Source organism: Lissotriton vulgaris, chromosome 2_1 (assembly GCF_964263255.1).
Source record: "Lissotriton vulgaris chromosome 2_1, aLisVul1.2, whole genome shotgun sequence".
Classification (NCBI taxonomy): Eukaryota; Metazoa; Chordata; class Amphibia; order Caudata; family Salamandridae; genus Lissotriton; species Lissotriton vulgaris.
The window spans coordinates 729,542,868-729,561,915 of NC_141687.1; the positions used below are offsets into that span (position 1 = coordinate 729,542,868).

A 19,048-nucleotide genomic window follows, 5' to 3' on the forward strand; every position below is an offset into this window, starting at 1 on the left:
GCCCGTCTCATATAATTCATAAACAATATTTATTATAAGGTGCCTCTAAAATGTTATTCTGCAGTTCATTGCTGGACAAAATAGATGTTATGATGGTGTTCGAGCTGCAAAGTGGTACATTCTAATCTGTAGCACTCCTCCCCCTCCTCATACCCTTCAGTTTGGTCAGCAAAATGGAGATTGCTACGCCTATTACTGGAATACAGTATTTGATGCTGCTAATTATACTTAATTAGTCTTTCCACCATTTAATTAAAATTGTTTCTAATGAATATGCTTTCTTGGCAGGCTTTTCGGTACCACTGGGAATTGTGCAGCCTGCAGTAAACTGATCCCTGCTTTCGAGATGGTGATGCGGGCCAGAGATAATGTTTACCACTTGGACTGCTTCGCCTGCCAGCTCTGCAACCAGAGGTGAGAACACCGAGGTTCACTCTCGCTAAAAACACAAGAACGAACCTATGTTGTCACCTGCAGGAAACGGAAACCGATCGCCCACGTGCGAGCCATTCGCCACAGCCTGTGGAGATCAGGGCCAAGGAAGAGCTTTAAACACACACCTGCTGTAGATGGGCATTTTCCAATGTAAATCATAGCGTGATTGTTTGTGCTAAACCTAAATCGAAGGTCACCTTCAGTTTCCCACACCTCAGAATGTTTACATATTTCATTGCTTATGCAGTGCAGATAAACAGTTGTAGCCCTCATCAAATTATTAGTATGCAGGTTTGTCTCTGATTACGAGTGCTCCGGGGGCGGATGCGACATTAAAATTAATGACAAACGACAACACCCGATCTCGTGGTGTTCAGTATTTATCGGCGCTCACAAATGTTGCATATTACAAGCTAAGCCATTCAGAATAGTGTATAACATGGTGGTTGTGCTGCCTTCTGTACCAAAAATCTGCATATTCCAGTATTTTCCGAGCATTTTCCCTCGGTAAAATTTGTCAGGTTTGACCTGCTGTTATGTACATGAGGAAATCGCTGGGCTGCCACATGTATCACGCTTGGTACTTACCTGTGTGATAAACTCTGCACAGCTCATAATTCCAGCCCCAGTGCACACGGGTTTGCAATGGGACCAGAATTTTCCAGCCCCATTGTAACTTGGGCGAAAGTGATATATGAAATCCATTATCATATTAACCAATATGTGTCTTTCACATGTCTTTTGCTAGGCAGCCATTTCATATAGCACATTGGCAAGATAGAGCAATGCTCACGTGGATTAATTGCGCCTGGTAAACATGGGCGTAGCTTCGGGGAGGGGGTGGAGGGAATTTGAGGTGTAACCCCCGCCCACCCCAAATCAATGCATTTTCTGGTAATTAGTTGGGTACAGGTACTTTAGCTCGGTATGGCGCGGAGTCTGTTGGATTTCACAAGGATTTTATTTACAGAAATACAGAAAAAAACGGATACACACTCTCCTTCTCTCTCTTCTTTGAAAGTCTTTAGACATTTTGGCTATTTTGCCAAATATTGTGTTTTCTCCCACCCTTTCCCCTACCAATCAGTATTCCTCTCTCTTTCCACTGCCCCTAAAGCCCCTTTCATGAGCCCTCCTTGTCTTTAGGATACTTTAACATTCCATGCCAGAGTGATTGTTGAAAAATCTGAATCTCACGTCCTCCAGGCTTAGTGACCAAGCTGCGCTACTGCTGATAAAGTGTAAAGCGATTCCTCAGGGTCATCACTATTACGCCGTAATTCTGCCTTCAAACATGACAAAGCCAAGGACGATACTCATATTTTCTAAAGCTCCTCCCTTTCGTCATTTGACCAGAATAAGGTGTCGCCTCACACAACTGCTGACACAGAGGAGGTCATAGTAGGTAACCTCATAAATTGTGATCCTAATCACATCCCATGAAGTGACATCGAACAGCCTTTAACCATGATTAGTTCATAGGAAGGTTTAAATTGAAATCCTACAGTTTGTATAAAGTGTGTGAATATTTTCTAAAATATACGAAAGCCAACAATAGGCAGGCATACGAGTCAACGTTGAAACATGGAAATCATTGTGGCCATCAATTCCTTGAAGGTGCTGCAGGATACAGGTGGTGCACAAAAGCACCTGTGCCTACTCTTTAGTGGTGGCTCGCACAGGTTAGAGCGGTGGGGCGGGGAGGGGGCGGAGTGGGAGGTGTTGAAAGTCGATAGACGATGGGATAAATAGCATTAAATATATAAAAGCACTTACTTTGCGATTGGCACATCGCCGACATGGCGATGTGGCGAGTGCAAAGTAATTGGTTTTGTTTATTTATTTATTTATTTAATATTACTTATCCGCTGTCTGTCGACTTCCACCACCGCCCACTCTGCTCCACCCCTCCCCACCCCATCGCCCTTACCTGTGCGAGCCGATACTGTTACTCTTTAGTGTCTACTATACACTCAAGACATAGCTTATCTCGGAGCTGCAAAAAGCAGAAACATAACGATTGCTTGGAAAATCATATGGGTTACAATGTGCATTCCTAATGGACCCATGAGTAAGTTCCATGAAGAAGTGTAATCCTTCTATGGGCATCTACATCCAAACAGCTACAAATCTGTGATGGAATGTACTACTAGCCTCATGCTTCACCCTCCCTTTCGGACCATAGCTTTAGCATCATCATCCAGTGATGAAAGAGTCTCTCCTCACCCATATAATATATACTCAAAAAGCTGTCACTAGGAACTTCCATCTTGAAAATAATGTGTCATTTGTGTGATAGTTTGTACAAATAAACTGTTGCTCAGATGCATGCTGAACTGGATTCAGTTTGCTGTTCACATGAGCAGTGCTGCAGTACAAGACATGCGGCAGAAAGGTTCACACTGCAAACGTGCACACCCAGCGAGCTCCCTCTCCCAGTGCCAGTGCTCGATTTAGTTTCACAAGCTTGTGCCACTACCCTCATGTGCAAATGTAAAATATAGTGCTTAAGATCACACATTGATTTTCTTCAGAGCAGCCTAATACTACTACTGCTACTACTACTACTACTACTACTACTACTACTACTACTACTAATAATAATAATAATAGTAATAATAGTAATTGATTTGTCTGACACCGAAGTGGTCTTGGAACACTGTAGGCAAAGAACAGCGGAGGCTATTACTCAACTATCGACACTGTCGCTCTTTAACAGATGTCTGATTGAAGCATACATTACTTTTATACCCACAATTAAGACTGGGGGAGTAAAGGGATGTACTCCACAGGTCTGATGGACTACAGCCCACCATATTTAGAGTTCTCCACCTACCTGTTGGTGACTTATGTGCCTTCTGAGGAGCTGCCACCGCGAGAGCTGCGCTGAATGCAGTGCAGCTTTGCTATGCGAGCACCATCTTCAATATGCGTGCACATCAAAGTTTTTTTGTTTGTTTTAAAAACCTAAGAATGAAAACAAATGTACCTGGCACACTGAAGTTTCTCCCAGTGTGTTAGGGTAATTTAATAGTTTTCATGTTTGAGCTCGCCAGGTTTTCCTTGGCAGTCCTGAACAGGAAAAAATTTTGTCAGAATGTGTGCCCTAAGATGACTGATCACTTTCTGAAAGAAGACCACGCCCCTAAAGACATGAAATGGGTCATAATTGAACAACTGGAGGGAACAAAGTCAACCCTGAAAGGAAATTGTTTGAAAAGGAACAGCATTGGATTTATCGACTCTCCGTGCAAATAACAGGTCTGAAAGACAACCTCTCATGAAACAGTGTCCAACGCTAATGGGAACACCTCCTAATCTGTGCTCTTTTGCTCCAAGGAGCTTACACTGAGATAATGTCTCCCTTTGACCATAAATTGCCTCCTGTCCTCTACTCTCTATTGGTGTATGCTTGCGGGATATATCTATTTTCCCAGTATCGATGTTCTTTGCCTCTAATGAGCTTATACTGAGATAATGCCTCCTTATGAACTCAATTTGCCTTATGCATCCTACCTTGTAATGGTCTAATCTTGGGGGACATATTTCACTATGTCTGATTCCCTTGGCACACTATGAAGCAACAGGTCAATTATACAAACCACATCAGAATAATGGAAATATTTCCTCTAGGAGGATTTTGCTTATATTTTGACATTTTTATAGTTCTGTACAAAAAAAGTTAAAGCGTAGTCTTTTCTTATGGTCTGATTTAGATGTTGGCAGACTGGTTACTCCATCACAGCAGTGACGGATATCTCGTCCACCGAATTATAAATCCCATTATAGACTATGGAATTTATATTTTGAAGGACAGAATATCCATCACCGATGTGACAGAGTAACACATCCGCCAACAGCTTTACCAGGCCCTTAGTCTCTATGGTGCTTTTCACAAGCCGCAAACGTATGCTGAAGCTCCGGTGCATGTCCACCTCTGTTCCCATGGTAGTGCATGCTCAACAGAGCCATAGACATGCCCCATACATGTCTCCCTGGACACAGCAGACATGCCCACGTGCACTTTAAGGCTCAGTCACAGCTCTCTGACTATTTAGTCGACACCGACTGTGGGCCGTGGGAGGATGCAGAGCTCTGGAGACCTCAATGTAGGTTTGGATACGGGCGATCACCCTTGACAAAGTAAGTGCCGGCGATAAGGAGCTTAGCAGGGGTACAGGTTTTCTGGCAATACCGCAATGTTGATTGGGATCACTAATCAGTGTGTGATTTTGACAGTGTCTGAGTACATGGCTCGCTCTCTCAGAGTAGCCGGGTAGTAAGAGACTACCCAGAGACAAGTATGTTAACCAAATCTTTTTAATATATTGCATTGTGTGTGATTTTCACTGTTATAACACTCATCACAAGCCTCATTACTAAAAGCAGGGCAGGACACAAACATCTCTCTGCCTTTACATAGCAGTGCATGTTGTTTTCACCTGGCAGTGCGTAGAAACGGCACGATTCATGTTCTAATCTCTTCTGAATTGTGTGTGTGTGTATATAGTAGCAGCTGGTGTGAGGGAAATGTGGGGGGGGGCAGCACATGGGGCAGGGGGGGGGGCTGAAACAATAAAAAAACTATCTGCTAGTCTCCTTCTCGCAGCTTGACAGTCCTCTCCTCCCCTGGACACAGGCTGAAGCCCCCAGCTGCCCCTGCTGCCAACCTCGATGCTGCTCTCACCATGAGAGCAGCATAGGGATTGGGTGGCTCGCACTGGTTTTGCGCTCCATCGGGAGCTGGGACCCTGCGCCTGCTGGTCTCTCCACCCAGCAACACAGCTGGATTGGAGAGATGTCAGTGCGCATGACAGTTTCGCCATCCTAAGACGGCCGGCCAAACCATCATGTGCCGTGACAGCAGGAACACACTACTCCTCCTCCCGCTGCTGCAGTGCTGTGATCCAGCTTCCAAGACTGCTCCACAAGATGAAAAATAAAATGATCTGCATTTAGATAATTTTATTTTTCATTTGCTTTTGCCGGCAGTCGGGCAAAGCTCCTCCGCCATAGCAGAGGAGCCACTGCTGTGTACATCACTGTTTCATTTCTATTTATGAGCCTTGTTATTATAAGCTATGTATACCCCAGACATCACGCCTGCCGACATATAGCAGTGCATGTTGAGTCACTAGGCACTACATAGAAAGTATCACTTTGCAGGATATCACCTGCACATTTGAATAGTCTGCCTTACAGTTAATACAGAACCATGTACATCATCATGTTGCTGTTTCAATTCAAGGGCACAGAGATTCCATTTATATTGGGACTCTTTGCATGATAGCTTAAGTGCGCAGAGAGTGCATAGTCTGTGACTCTTGTTTGTATTGTCTACGAAAGAACACAAAATGTGTCTCTCTCCTTTTATTTCACACAGAAACTCCAATGGAGTAATTCAGAAATCTGTAAGTTATGCAATGTAAAACTTTTGCCTGCCTTAGCACTCACACAATCTTGGTCCTGAGGAAAGCCATACTGACCCCCTAGAGTGGTATAAACATTATGGCTGAAACATGTTTATGAAGGATTTGAGAGGTCACTAATTCCTCGCCACACATCCACCACTGATTTTAATCCTTGTTTAAAGGTGCCATTATTAAACAAAATATATCATGTTGGTGGGCAACCAAGAAGACCATTTAAATATACTCTCTCATCTCATTTGAAGTAGAGAAACACTCTTAAACACCCTGCTCTGCTGTAAACGGGTGTCAAAGCACACCCGTGATGGGCTGGATTGGTGTCTTGGGTGGGACCTCAAGGATGAAGCATGCCACCAAACAGGTTGGTGGGTGAAGAGTCTTTTAAAAAAGCCTAAGGTGGATTTTTCACACTCTGTGTGAGGGATATCTTTAAGGAACTTGGGGCCATATGTATGAAACTTTGGTTTTACGATTCTCAAATAGCGATTTTTAGAGAATCGCTATTTGAGAATCGCAAAATGCTATGTATGTAGGATTTGCAATTAATTTGTGAATCCTAGATATTCCTTAATTGTGAATCACAAATTGCAATTCGCAATTAAGGAATACCTCCCCATTCATTCCTATGGGCCTAGAGGCCCATAGGAATGAATGAGAAGACATTCTCAGTTTGCTATTCTTAATTAGAGAATCGCAAATCGAGAATGCAATTTCAAGGGTGCCAGGGTGTCAAAAGGACACCCTGTTGCTCCCCTAAAATATACATGTGTGCACATGTGGCACACATACATTCCCTAAGGGCATGTGTGTGCACCACATGGCACTTTGAAAAATGCAAAAAAGTGTATTTTTCAAAGAAATCGCAAATTACCACCAACTTGAAGTTGGGGGTAATTTGCAATTCCTTAAGGCCAAATTGCACTTTTTCTGTGCTTCTTACATTGCATTTAAGGAATAGCAATTTGCGATTCCTTAAATGCAATTGCAAAATATGGAATCGCAAAATTACCTTATTTTGCAAGGCAGTTTTGCTTTCATACATACCACTGAGCCAAATTGCGATTGCAAACACCGAAATTCTTTGAATTTTGGCATTTGTGATCATCGCAATTTGGAATGATACATATGGCCCTTGATAGCTTGCTCGCTCCTCTTTGATTAGTGATATTGATATGGGAAGCTGAGGGAACTCTCACTTCTCACTCTCCTCTTTTTTATGCTTTCTGACTAGAGAACCAGCTCAAAGATACGTTCTACCCTTTGTCCTAGATGCCGTTCCTTTGGAAGCTCCCACTTCATGATGAGGGAGGAGAGAATACTTTGTCCATCTGGGTTGCATGGGCAAAATGCCTAAATTACGTGCCTCCAAATGTCTTCTGTTGCCTTCAGACCATTTGCTGTACTATTCAATCATCTGTATCCATTTTCACCATGTCTTATACTCCTACTCTTCCACTCCCCCTGCTGCACCCACATGGGCCATTTGCTCGGAGTCGGTGTTCTGACATTAATGTATGTTTTGGAAAAGCTTTTTGTAGATTTTAAATCTGGCTTTTTATTTGGCACAAACGGCAACCATTTCCACTGTGGGTTTCATGGCTGCAACATCTTATCGCACCCGTTAATAGGTCCAACGCATCGCAGTATGACTACCCCCAATCCAATAGCCCCTGTTGTTCCTCCACTGCAACTTCCTAGATTTGTTCAACCACTGGCGTTTCGTTTGCCCTGGGACCAAATGTAATTTTTTTTATTGATTTGGTGCCTAGCTTAAATCGATCTAGTAGCCCATGGATAACAGTTATGTTGGATTGTCCAACACATAGGATAGTCATGCAATACCTTGAATTACACAATCCTGTAACATTGCTCAGTGTTTCCTTAGGAGTGATAATTATCTGGTCATTGCACTGATATACATTGTGTATTTTTACACCATACCTGTTTCGCTCCATGTTCCATTTTACTGACAGTTCCAGGTTTATTTGTATGCTTTTCCCACCACAGTCTTTGTCTTTAGTGCTTTAAAACTTACATCAGTATAAGTACAACATGAATGATATAAAACACTATAAAATAGAGTAAGTGAAAGTATCATTATACCTTAACATAGTGCAATATTAATAACACAGATAACTTATAACGATATGCAAATCCTGCAATTAGATATTCTAATGAATAATAAATTAATATAACACTGCATTTTATAGTTTTTATAATGGATTGGAGAAAGGGGAAGAGAAGGAAAGAAAGGGAAAATAAAAAGCCTATTACAGAAAAAAAGGGGATATAAGGTACAACTGTATATTGACAATCTATAACATCTCAGGAAGTCAGAATTGATTATGGGGGTCGAACTGATGAGGAACTGCGGGGGAAGTGTGCCATTGTTGTGAAAGAAAAGAGCAAAGTGACATCCACAGTAAATCTAATTTAATTAGTTGTTTGTTGTAATGGCTTTAGCACAGTAAAGTTGCAAAGGTTATAGAGCACATTCTACCATTTAATGAAGGTAACTTCCTGTGCAGTCTTCCCTCTAGACGAGATGACCAGTAAAGTAATTGGTATTGACATGACAACAAATTTCCCCAGCATAACAGAGTTATTCCATAAAGTAGAGGAACCACCCAGAAAAGTATGTAGTTTATCAAATGGAGAGGAAATTGAGCAAATGTTATTGAGAGTGGCCCATGTTTGTGACTAGAAGTGGCTAATTGACAGGCAGTAAAGAAACATATTAACAAGATCACTATTGTCTTTTTTAACATATCCAACAGTGATTATCCATAGATAGTTTGCACTTGTTTAAAGAGGATGGGGTGAGAAATAGCCTGGTATAAAAGAAAAATAATGTCTATGTGCTGCTGGCAGAACGAGAGGGTGTGTATTTTAGGCCAAAGTTTGTGCCACAGTTGAACTGAGATACATTGTTCGTGATTGGCTTCCTCTTGGGTTTCGAGATTTCTTTTTGGCCTGTTAGAGGAGTTGTTAAGACAACTATCAACGTTTTTATAAATTAAGGAAGCCTTTGTGGGAATTGTAAAATCGAATTTTAGAGGACTATGGTCTGGAATTTGTGGCGAGATTATAGTGAATAAATGTGATTGTAGAATATAGTCCTTAAGCAGGTTATATTTTGGAAGAGAGGAAGTGGGTAAACCGAAATGAGTTTGAAGTGTAGAAAAATGGAGGAGACTGGAGTTGGAAACTGTCTGCTTTACCATAATGATACCTTTCTGGAACCGTCCCTTCAAAATATAACTCTATTTTTTATTTTAATATTTTCGTTTTACCAAATAGGGGGCAAAAGGAAGTTCTTGTTGTTGGAATGTGAATGTGTAATACGTGGTTTTGTGAGGGAGACAGAGAAAGTAGTGAGAGGTGAAGTAAAAGATTTAGGATGTTGTAAAATACGTTTCAAATGATGGAAAGGAAAAGTGGTATAAATAGTACTTTCTAGCCATTGCCAAGTATTGGGGATGAAGCCAGAATTTGCATGTTAAAACAGATCCAAATCTGTTTGAGAGTATAAGCATATTCATAGTTCTTAAAGGTGAGAAAATTCACTCCACCAAGATGTCTGGGCTGTTGAAGTTTGAGCGAGGAAATGCATGCTTTCTTGTTTTCCCTAAAACATTTCTCAGGGCACTATTTATAGATTGCAAAATTACTTAGGGAACTTCACCGCAACATGGATAGGCAGAAGTTGATTATGGGCTGCATCATCATTTTAAGTGTCGAAACTGCCCCAAAATTATAGAAATATTGTGACCATTGCTCTGAGAGGTTCAGTATTTTTGCTTAACTGTTGACGAGTTGATTTATTTATTTATTTTGAAGGTTTTATATAGCGCTAGCTCCACCCGAGGGTATCAGAGCGCTTTACATCAGCAATGGAAGTACACAATAAAACAATATGGTAGTTGGTCGAAACGGGTTATACAGGTGTTCAAACCAATACAAAATACAGGGAATAATTTAGGGAAAACAATAGTGATAAAAGGTACATATTGGAAGAGATAGAGAAGCAAGTTGCAGGAACCAGAATGTTATTGTAAATAGTAAATGTAATAGTATGTCAAGGAGGATTCAAAGGACATAGTAGGTTGCGAGTGGTATAGAAAAGTAGGGAGAGGGAGGCGACAAGAGAAAAATGGGGGGGTGAATGGGGGAAGAGGGGTAGTCTAAGGAGGGAGGAGGAGAGGTAGTCAGAAAGGAGATGCAGGATTTAGTTTCCCCAAAATTTAGTGAGCAAATGAGTTTTAAGGTCTTTTTTGAATCTGGAGTAAGAGGGGTTGCATCGAAGGTCTTTGGGTAGGGCATTCCAAATGGTAGGGGATTTACCAGAGAAGGAGCGGGATTTCAAAGCAGCTTTTTTGAGTTGGGGGGTATGAGAAGAAGAGTGTTGGTGCTTCTCAGTGTTCGGGCACAGCCAGCTTTTTTAAGTTTAGTTGAGAGGTAGGATGGGGTCTTCTGGTAAAGGGCTTTGCGAGTAATACAGGCAATTTTATATGAGGTACTGCCTTCAATGGGGACCCACGTGAGGACACTTGAGGGCAGGGGAGATGTGGTACAAGTGTTTACAGTTTGTTATCAGCCTGGCGGCGAGGTTGAGAACAGATTTGATGGGGGCTAGGTGGATTTTTGGGGTGCCAGAGAGAAGGACATTACCGCAGTCTATTTTGGATAAAACAAGAGACTGGATAATTAATTTGAAGTCTACAGCTGGGATAAAAGGTTTGATTTTTTTGAGATGCCGGAGAGTGAAGAGTACATTTTTTGCTGAGTTCTTGGCATTGGAATGTAGTGTGAGTTTATTGTTGATGGTGATGCCGAGTGATTTAACCGAATCGGCGAGGGAGAGAGAGCAGTTTAGCGCATTAAGGTCGGCGATCCAAGTTTGGATGGGGAGATGGTTGTTTTTGGGAGAGAAGAGGATGATCTCAGTTTTGTTAGTGTTGAGTTTCAGATGATTGTTGTGGAACCAGGTTTGGATCTTGGTTAAGGCTGTGTTAAGGTGCAGGATATCAGCAATGGATTTATTTTATAGTATAATTGGGTGTCGTCAGCATATAGGTGTTAGTTGATTTTTTCTTGTTTGAGTATCCAGGTAAGGGGTTCCATAAAGAGGTTAAAGAGAGTGGGAGAGAGGTTGGATCCTTGAGGGACACCAAGGGGGACAGGGGTTGGGCTAGAGAGGCAGTTTTGAATTTTAATTTGTTGGACTCTATGTTGAAAGTAGGAGGTGAACCAATTCAGGACAGTGCCACTGAGGCTGAAGCGATTTTTGAGTGTGTTGAGTAGGGTAGGGTGGTAAACAGTATCGAATGCCGCAGAAAGGTCAAGAAGGATAAGTAGGTAGGTTTCGCCCTAGTCCAGGGCTAGGTCAATATCATCAACAATATTGAGAAGTGCGGTTTCCGTGCTGCACCCTTTGTGGAAGCTGGATTGAAGGGAGTCAAGCAGGTTGAATGTGTCAATGTGTTTTTCCAGTTGGAGGAGTGCACATTTTTCCAGGGCTTTGGAGAGGAGGGGGAGATTGGAGATGGGGCGCAGATTATTAGGGTCGTTGGGGTCAGCTTTGGGGTTTTTTGGGATGGGAGTGATTTGCCCGAGTTGAAGGGAGATGGGCACACTCTCTTTTGAGAGGGAGGCGTTGATGATGTTGGTCCAGTAGGGGACGATGACATGTTTGAGATCTTGGATGAGTGCGGAAGGGAGAAGATCTTTGGTCTGGTAGGAAGGTTTTATTTTGGCTACAATGTTGAAGACCTCCTGTTCAGATACAGGGTGGAAATTATGCCATGAGACGTTATTTTGTAAGCAGAAGGGAAATGGGTTCCAGGGGGGTAAGAGAAGGGAGGGGGTGTGGGGGTCAGTGAAGTGTTCAAGGGGAGAGGTGGAAGAGATGCTGTAATCAGGGGTGGTTGAGGGGTGAGCAAGAGTAGGGTATCGATGAAAGAGCAGTCTTTTTTTGCAATTTTTTTTTACAGAAGAAGTTGGCAATTTCTTCGCATTTGTTAGTGGAGGTTATCGGGTTAACGGGTGCCGGGGCGGTTTGGTTTCTAATAATGTTGAACAGTTCTCTAGGTCTGTTTTTGGCACAAGAGAGTTGAAGATGGAAAAATTACGCTTTCTCTGTAAAGATGTGTTTTTTGTAAGAGGATCTTGCAGTTCTAAGGAGGGCAAGATGGGATGGGGAGGGGTGTTGTCTCCATGTTCTTTCCACCAGTCTCAGCAAGCGTCTTTCTTTATTAAGGTCTAGTGTGAACCATGATTTAGAGGGGGCATTTTTTAATGTTTTAGTTTTTAGAGTGGCAAGTGGGTCTAGCACCTCCGTTACAGTTTTGTTGAAATGCTCCGTGAGATCATTAACATTTGAAGAGGGGGGGGGGGTGAGACTAAGTTGGGATTGGAGTTTATATTCCAGTGCTCCAGGAGGGATTTATTTAAAATTTCTAGCTACAATTGTAATGGGGATGATGTTGGATAGGGATGCAAGATCTGGGTTGGAGTTGATTGTGTTTAGAATAGCTCTTTTGGCATGGGTCGGGGAGGGGCGAAGTTGCTTGAGTTCGCTAATCTCATGGAGATTATTGATGAGGTTGATTGCCAGGTCATAAGGTTCATTCCAGTGGAGGTTGAGATCTCCTAGAAAAAGGTTTTTGGAGCTGGAAAGTAACGATTTAGTTAGGAGATCTGAGAATTCTTCTTCAAAGGGAAGGGGTTCACCCGGGGGATGATAGATGTTATGCATTCGTATGGGGGCGGAGCATTTCATTTTGAGTTCGACGCCTAAGTATTCGAACGTTGTGTAGTCAGTGTTATTATTAGGGGAGAGTTGAAGTTCTTCTTTAAAAATGATTGCTAGGCCAACACCAATTTTTTCAGGTCTATCTCTTCTGAGGATAGAGTAGCCCGGAGGGGTCATAAGGTCGATGATGGGAGTCGAATGGTCTTTGAGCCAGGTTTCAGTGAGGAAGGCGATATCAATGTCTTCGTTAAGAATGGTTTCTGAGATTTCGGTTGCATGTTGGACAGCTGAACGGCAGTTGACGAGCATGCAGGTCAGGGGTTTGGGTTTGGCGATAGGGGGGGAAGTAATTGAATACTAGTGAGTTGGAAGGCAGGTCTTGGGGAGCTTGGAGGCTCAGGAATTCTGCTGGTCCCCAAAATAACAGGGATTCTCGAGTGGGAGGAGGGAGATTCTTTAGGTGGGGGGTTGTTAAGGTAGGTGAGGCAGAGGGTAGAGAGGTCAGGGGCGGAGTAGGTGTTAGAGGTTCAAAGGGGTCTGTGAGAGCGGGAGAGGAGTGACATTGTTAACCATGTTTGGGATCTAAGAGCTTTTGAGGGTTAGCATAAAGTGGGAGGGGGGCAGGAGGCCCCCCACTTCAATCGATTTGAATCGATTGAAATCTTCTCTGAGTAGGGTAAGTTAGGTAGCTAGGGTAACAAGATTATCGTCCAAGTTGCGAAGTGTCTGGCTGAGGTTAAGAAGGAGAGAGATGGAGGTGGCTAGAGTGGAGGGAGTGTTAGGGGCAGAGTGACTAGAGAGATGAGATTGACCTCTTGGTATGAGCGGTTCATCCGGGGGGAGTAGTGTGGGTAGGTCTGTGTTTAAATGAGGAGTGTGGGAGGCCAGTGGAGGAGAGGGTATTATGGCCCGGTGTTCGGAGGGAGGGATGAGAATGACGTGCGATGGCTTGGAGGGGGGTGATGGGGAAGAGGGGGAGGTGAGGGGAGCATGTGAGGTGTGAAAGGGGATGTGGTATCAGTGTAGTGGGTGGGTGAGAGGTTAGAGGGGGGTCATGACCTTGGGGAAACGGTCATAAGGGGATGGTTTAAACGGGGTGGGGAGGTGTTAGGGAGGTGATAGGGTGTTGGGGAAGTGAATGGTCATTAGGGGATATGGGAATTTGAAGGAGTAGGTTAGCGGAGAAGGGGGGATGCTTCCAGAGAAGTGTGTATAATCGGCACTGCGGAGAGGGATGTGTCATTACGGGGGGAGTGTCATGGGGGGGGGTGGTGTTAGTCTCTGGGAGGTGGAGGAGAGTTGGGAATAGGTGTGAAAGGGAGCTAGAGTGGGGAGAGGGGACAGGAGTGCGTCAGGGGAGGGTTCAGGTGAGGGTGACATAGAAGTGTCATTTGTTGAGGAAAGAGCCAGGGCATGGACGGGTTTAGTCGTTAAGGGCCGGTTTAGTAGGGGAGGAGGGGTATTGGGGAGGTGGTTCGTTGTTGGAGGTGGACGGTCGTTGTGGGGTATGGGAATATAGAGGAGTGTATTAGAGGAGTGGTGGCGGATGATGTCAGAGTGGAGGGTGGGCTAGGAGTTAATGGGAGGGGTGATTCAAAGCAGGAAGGAGTGTCATGGGGAAGTAGAGTGATTCTCTACTCTTGATCCGTATGGTTTCATATAAAGTAGGGGGGTATCTAATTCATAAGCATTGAATAGAGATATAACACCAGGTGAAACTAGAGTCTGTAAACATCCCTATAAGACAGTATGCATTCGATTTATCAATGTTCAATTTATGACCTCATATCAATGACTATTCCTTTCATAGGGTAAAAAAAGCTTCTGGAATCGTTTGTATCCTATATCAGAAATGAAAAGAAGGAAATTGTCAGCATAAGCCATAAACGTGACCTCAGTGTCTTTAAGTTTAAAGCATAAGAAGGAACTCGATTGGTGTGTCTTCATCAAAAGGTATTCAATTGAAAGGATAGACATTAAAAGGGCAACCCTGTCGAGGTCCTCTATGCTATTGAAAATAAGAGGATTAATGGCAATTAGGAAAAATAGAAGTGGAAGGGGAGGAGTATAACAAATGTATGTATTTTAAAATCGCTGACCTGAGCCATGCTAGTTGAGAGTTTGAAACATAAAATCCCAATTCATCTGATCTAATGCTTTTTCCTCATCAAGGGTGATGACTGCAACTGGGATTGATAATTTAGAGGTGAGTTTTATAATATTTAAGAAAATTCTGGACTTGTCCGTAATATTACATCCCTTGTCAAAGCCAAATTGTCCCTGCCAATAAGGTCTCGGATTATGTTTTAATGCGCAAAGCCAGCAGTTTAGCAAAAATCTTGCAGTCCGTATTAATGACAGAAATTGAACTATAATTTCAACACAGGGTTAAATCTTTGTCTTTTGTAGGAATCAAACAAAGCATAGATCTTTCTTAACATAGAGAAAGTGCTGGAAATTAAGAGGATTTTGGGAATAAGTAGGTTAAAGAATTTAGCGTAACTTTCTACTGAAAGTCCATCCAGGCCAGGGTCTTTAACCTTGACTAATTTTGATAACTCACCGAGGAGCTCAGCAACTGAAAGATCCTTATACAGAGAGGAAAGATCAATAGATTTATCGTGATTTCTAGGAATAGAGGCACACATGTATCACATTTTTCTGTTTGGTGGGAGAAGTCAGAACTAGAAAGATTAGTGTAGAAATCTTGGAAACATTTTAAAATGTTGAGGACTTTATGGTGGTTTGTTCTGTGTTTTTCTTTGATGACGTTAATTTTAGATTTTCAAATAATTGGCTGAGTTTACCAGCTTTATTTCATTGCCCATTGTATTTGGCACTGATTCTTAAGAGGCAACCTTGTGTGTGCTCAATAGAATTTTTATTTAATTGAAATGTAGCAGTGATGAGACGCGATAATGTGTTCAGACATTCAGAGGTGAAATATTCATGTTTTAAAGATTGATGTGCTTCAAAGTGAAGGAGTATTGTTTTTTAGAGGTGATATAATTAGTGATAAAGACTCTGGCTGCTTCCTTATGACCATGCCAGATATAATGAATTTGAACATTTCCAGTCATATTAAGAGCAAAGAATTCAGTGGAGATTTGTTCCAATTTGTCTATAAATGTACTATCTTGTAATATGTGTTAAATATCCATTTATTGGCATGCATATGTTTTAGGAATTCCTTTTTGTTATCAATGACAGGAGTGTGATCAAATATGATGATGGAGCCAATTTCAGTTGTAAATAGTATATGTCATAAATATGAAGTGTATCCAGAAGTTGGATTGGTAAATAGGTGAATAGAAAGTAAACTCCATACTATTCGGATGAAGAAACCTCCTGATATCAGTAGGTCCCCTAGAATGAAGTGCTTTCATAAAGGAGTTTTGTATTTTTTACGATTATATCTAGATATGGAACGACGATCTATAAAAGGTTTCATAGGTTCATAAGTTGATTGCAATCCCGACTCATAAGACTACTTAAGAGCGTGTTTGGAGTAAAGCAGAAAGAAGTAACGCTAATGCATGTTAACAAAATACCCTTTTTTTGAAGGTTATACAGTTTATCATGTTGTCACATGTTTAGTGCAAAATGTATTTAAAATTAAAGGTGTTCCTAAAGATAACTTGCCCAGGACACCTTCTTATCCATTACTTTAGATGAAGGAAACCCATTTCTTTCACAGTTTTCTGAATGTTTGTGTTCTGTCTAGTGAACAGCAGTCCATTGCTGCTATTCAACAGGGGGCTGTAATTAATTAAAAGTCAGCTGGGCCGCATGTGGTCCCCGGGTCGTACTTGAGTATCCCAGCTCTAGAGTCAAGATTGAACCATTTGTCTTCTATTCTTTGAAGAGAAACATTTGTTTCCATTACATAGGTTTACTCCACTAGGTTGGCCCATGTAATAGGCAAAGAAGACTTAGATAAAGGGTCCTTTTTAACTCTCTTGTTGACATGTTCAGATTTCTATATCCTAGGAACAAAGCTGCTGGAATGGGAGCCGTGATATACTTAGATGTGAATGGTGTTTGAAGATCCATGGTGAATACGGAAGATGCAAAATAAGATAATAATGTAATGTAATGTAAATGTAATGTAAAAAGCACTTATAGAGCGCAACTAACACCCAGCGGTTTCTTGGCACTAAAGCATAAGGAAAACAAACAATCTGTGGGGCTGGAAGCGTTAATTGTAGGCATTACGGAACAGGTGAGTTTTTAGAAGGGACCTAAAGTGGGTGTGGGGGAGGCTATCCTTAGGCCTAAAGGGAGGGCGTTCCAGAAGGACGGGGCAAGGAATGAGAACCTCAGTCCTCCCTGTTTTTTGCGTTTGAAGGTCGGGATCTGGAGTAAAGCCAGATGGGAGGAGCGGAGATTGCGAGAAGGGACGTATGGGTGCAGTAGTGAAGAAATAAACGAAGGACCTGTGCCAGCAAGAGATTTAAAAATAATGCAGCCCCGTTTGAACTTGCACCGCTCAGAAACAGGAAGCCAGTGGAGGGATTTTAAAAGAGGACGTACGTGTTGGTGTTTGGGCTGATGATGAATGAGCTGTGCGGCCTGGTTCTGGACAAGTTGTAGCCTCTTTAGTTGGTATGCCGGTATGCCAACATAAAGGGAGTTGGCATAGTCTATCCTAGAGATGACTAAGGCCAATAGGACCAGGGTGAGGGCCTCGGTGGTCAAGAAGCTGGCAATCTTTCGAATTTTTCTCAACTGAAAAAAGCTGGAGGAAACTACTGCGTTAATCTGGGGTTTCATCGTGAGGTCATTACTAATAATGACCCCAAGGCTTTTTACTGAACTGACAGGGTTGGGGGGAGGGCCCAGCCTTGTGGGCCAAAAGGTGGATTTCCAGGGGTTGGCTGCACCCCCGACAAGCACCAGCTCTGTCTTCTCGGGGTTGAGCTTCAGATGATTCGCCCCCATCCAGTCGCTGATATGACAGAGGGTGGTTTGAAAGTTGTCGATGGATTGGTCCGTAGAGTTGATGTCGAAGACCAACTGAATGTTATCCGCGTAATTAAACGCGGTGACACAGCTGCCTCGTAGGGACCGAATAAGGGGGGTGAGGTATAAATTAAAAAGAAGAGGGGATAAGGAGGAGCCCTGCGGAACGCCGCAGGTTAGCTCGACCTTGTCCGCAGAAAGCTGAGAGAGCTGAACTGCCTGACGGCGGTTTCTCAGGAAGGAGCGGACCCAGTCTAGGGCAGTGCCCTGGATGCCAGCCTCCCTGACACGGCCGACCAGAATGTCATGGTCGACCATATCAAAGGCGGCCGACAAATCCAGGAGCACCAGAACCTGGCTGATGTTGGAGTCCGCCCCTCTCCACAGTTCCTTCATGACTGAGAGTATAACAGATTCAGTAGAATGATTGGGTCTAAAGCCGGCCTGTTGGGAGTCGAGGAAGTGAGAGTCTTCGATAAAGGTACTCAGGATGTTAGTCACGTGGGACTCAAGAACTTTGCTGAGGTAGGGGAGGAGGGAAACGGGACGGAAGTTGCTCATAATCGTAGGGTCTGCTGTGGGTTTTTTGAGAATGGGCATGACCTCGGCGCTTTTGAATGACCCGGGGACAATGCCAGAAGAAAGAGAGCTGTTCAGCAGTGCCAGAGGGGTGGAAGGACAGGCTATTAAGGCCTATAGATTATGAAGCAGTTGGGAGGGAATAATGAAGAGCACCAATGGGTAGAAATAAATCGTTACGGTGTTGAATAGGGTTCCAACAAGGACTAATGAGAAGAAATCAAGTAATCTTGTGATTGAGTAGAGAAGATGGGGGGAATGCCTTTACAAAACCACTAAAACACCTGCAGCTGGTCTTAATCTAGTAGAGGCATATCTCTTTGTATTTAGGGAGGAATTTTCAGATCCTCCTCTTCCCCTCTTCAGACGATAGAAATAGAAAACATGCAAAATGGACAGCATGACAGCCTAGCATAAGGAAAGGCAGCCTGGTGGGGTGTGGCCGAGCACCTAAGATGGCTGATGTGTTTTAGTGGTGCTGTGAGTCCCTTCCCTAGTTATCCTGAACATCGCTGCATAAATCAACTTAAGACTGGCTCCATGGTGTCGGAGGGCGATAAAGGAACTTCCACTGTGCCCAAGGAGAGGCTTTACACTGATGCAGACACACTAGCGGCAGTGCTTCATGGCCGCGGCCTATCATGTGACCAGCCCGGCGCCTCCTTGGTGTGGTGGCTGATTCTGCGAGCGTAGAGGCTGGACTCTCTGCACTCCGGGTGCTCACAGTTTGCGAGGGCTGATGCAAACTGGTGCTGGCATGATGGTCCGGAGCGGGGCTGCCGTGTGATGGAAGCCTGAGCTACCAGGAAAGCGGCGTAGCAGAAACGAAGCAGTTGATTGCCGCCCAAGTGGCCTGACAAAGGTCCCCTTCCAGTGCGGGTAAAGCTGT

At 43.2% G+C, this 19,048-nt stretch overlaps 1 protein-coding gene across 4 annotated transcripts in view; it reads left to right on the forward strand.

The window, feature by feature from the left end:
- Positions 1-19,048, forward strand: part of LMO1 (LIM domain only 1) — a 534,498-nt gene that overhangs the window by 474,653 nt on the left and 40,797 nt on the right. For all 4 annotated transcript variants that reach the window (XM_086958674.1, XM_086958672.1, XM_086958673.1 and 1 more), the window contains exon 4: positions 289-414. In XM_086958674.1, the coding sequence (XP_086814800.1) occupies positions 289-414 (126 nt within the window). The remainder of the gene's footprint in view (positions 1-288; positions 415-19,048) is intronic.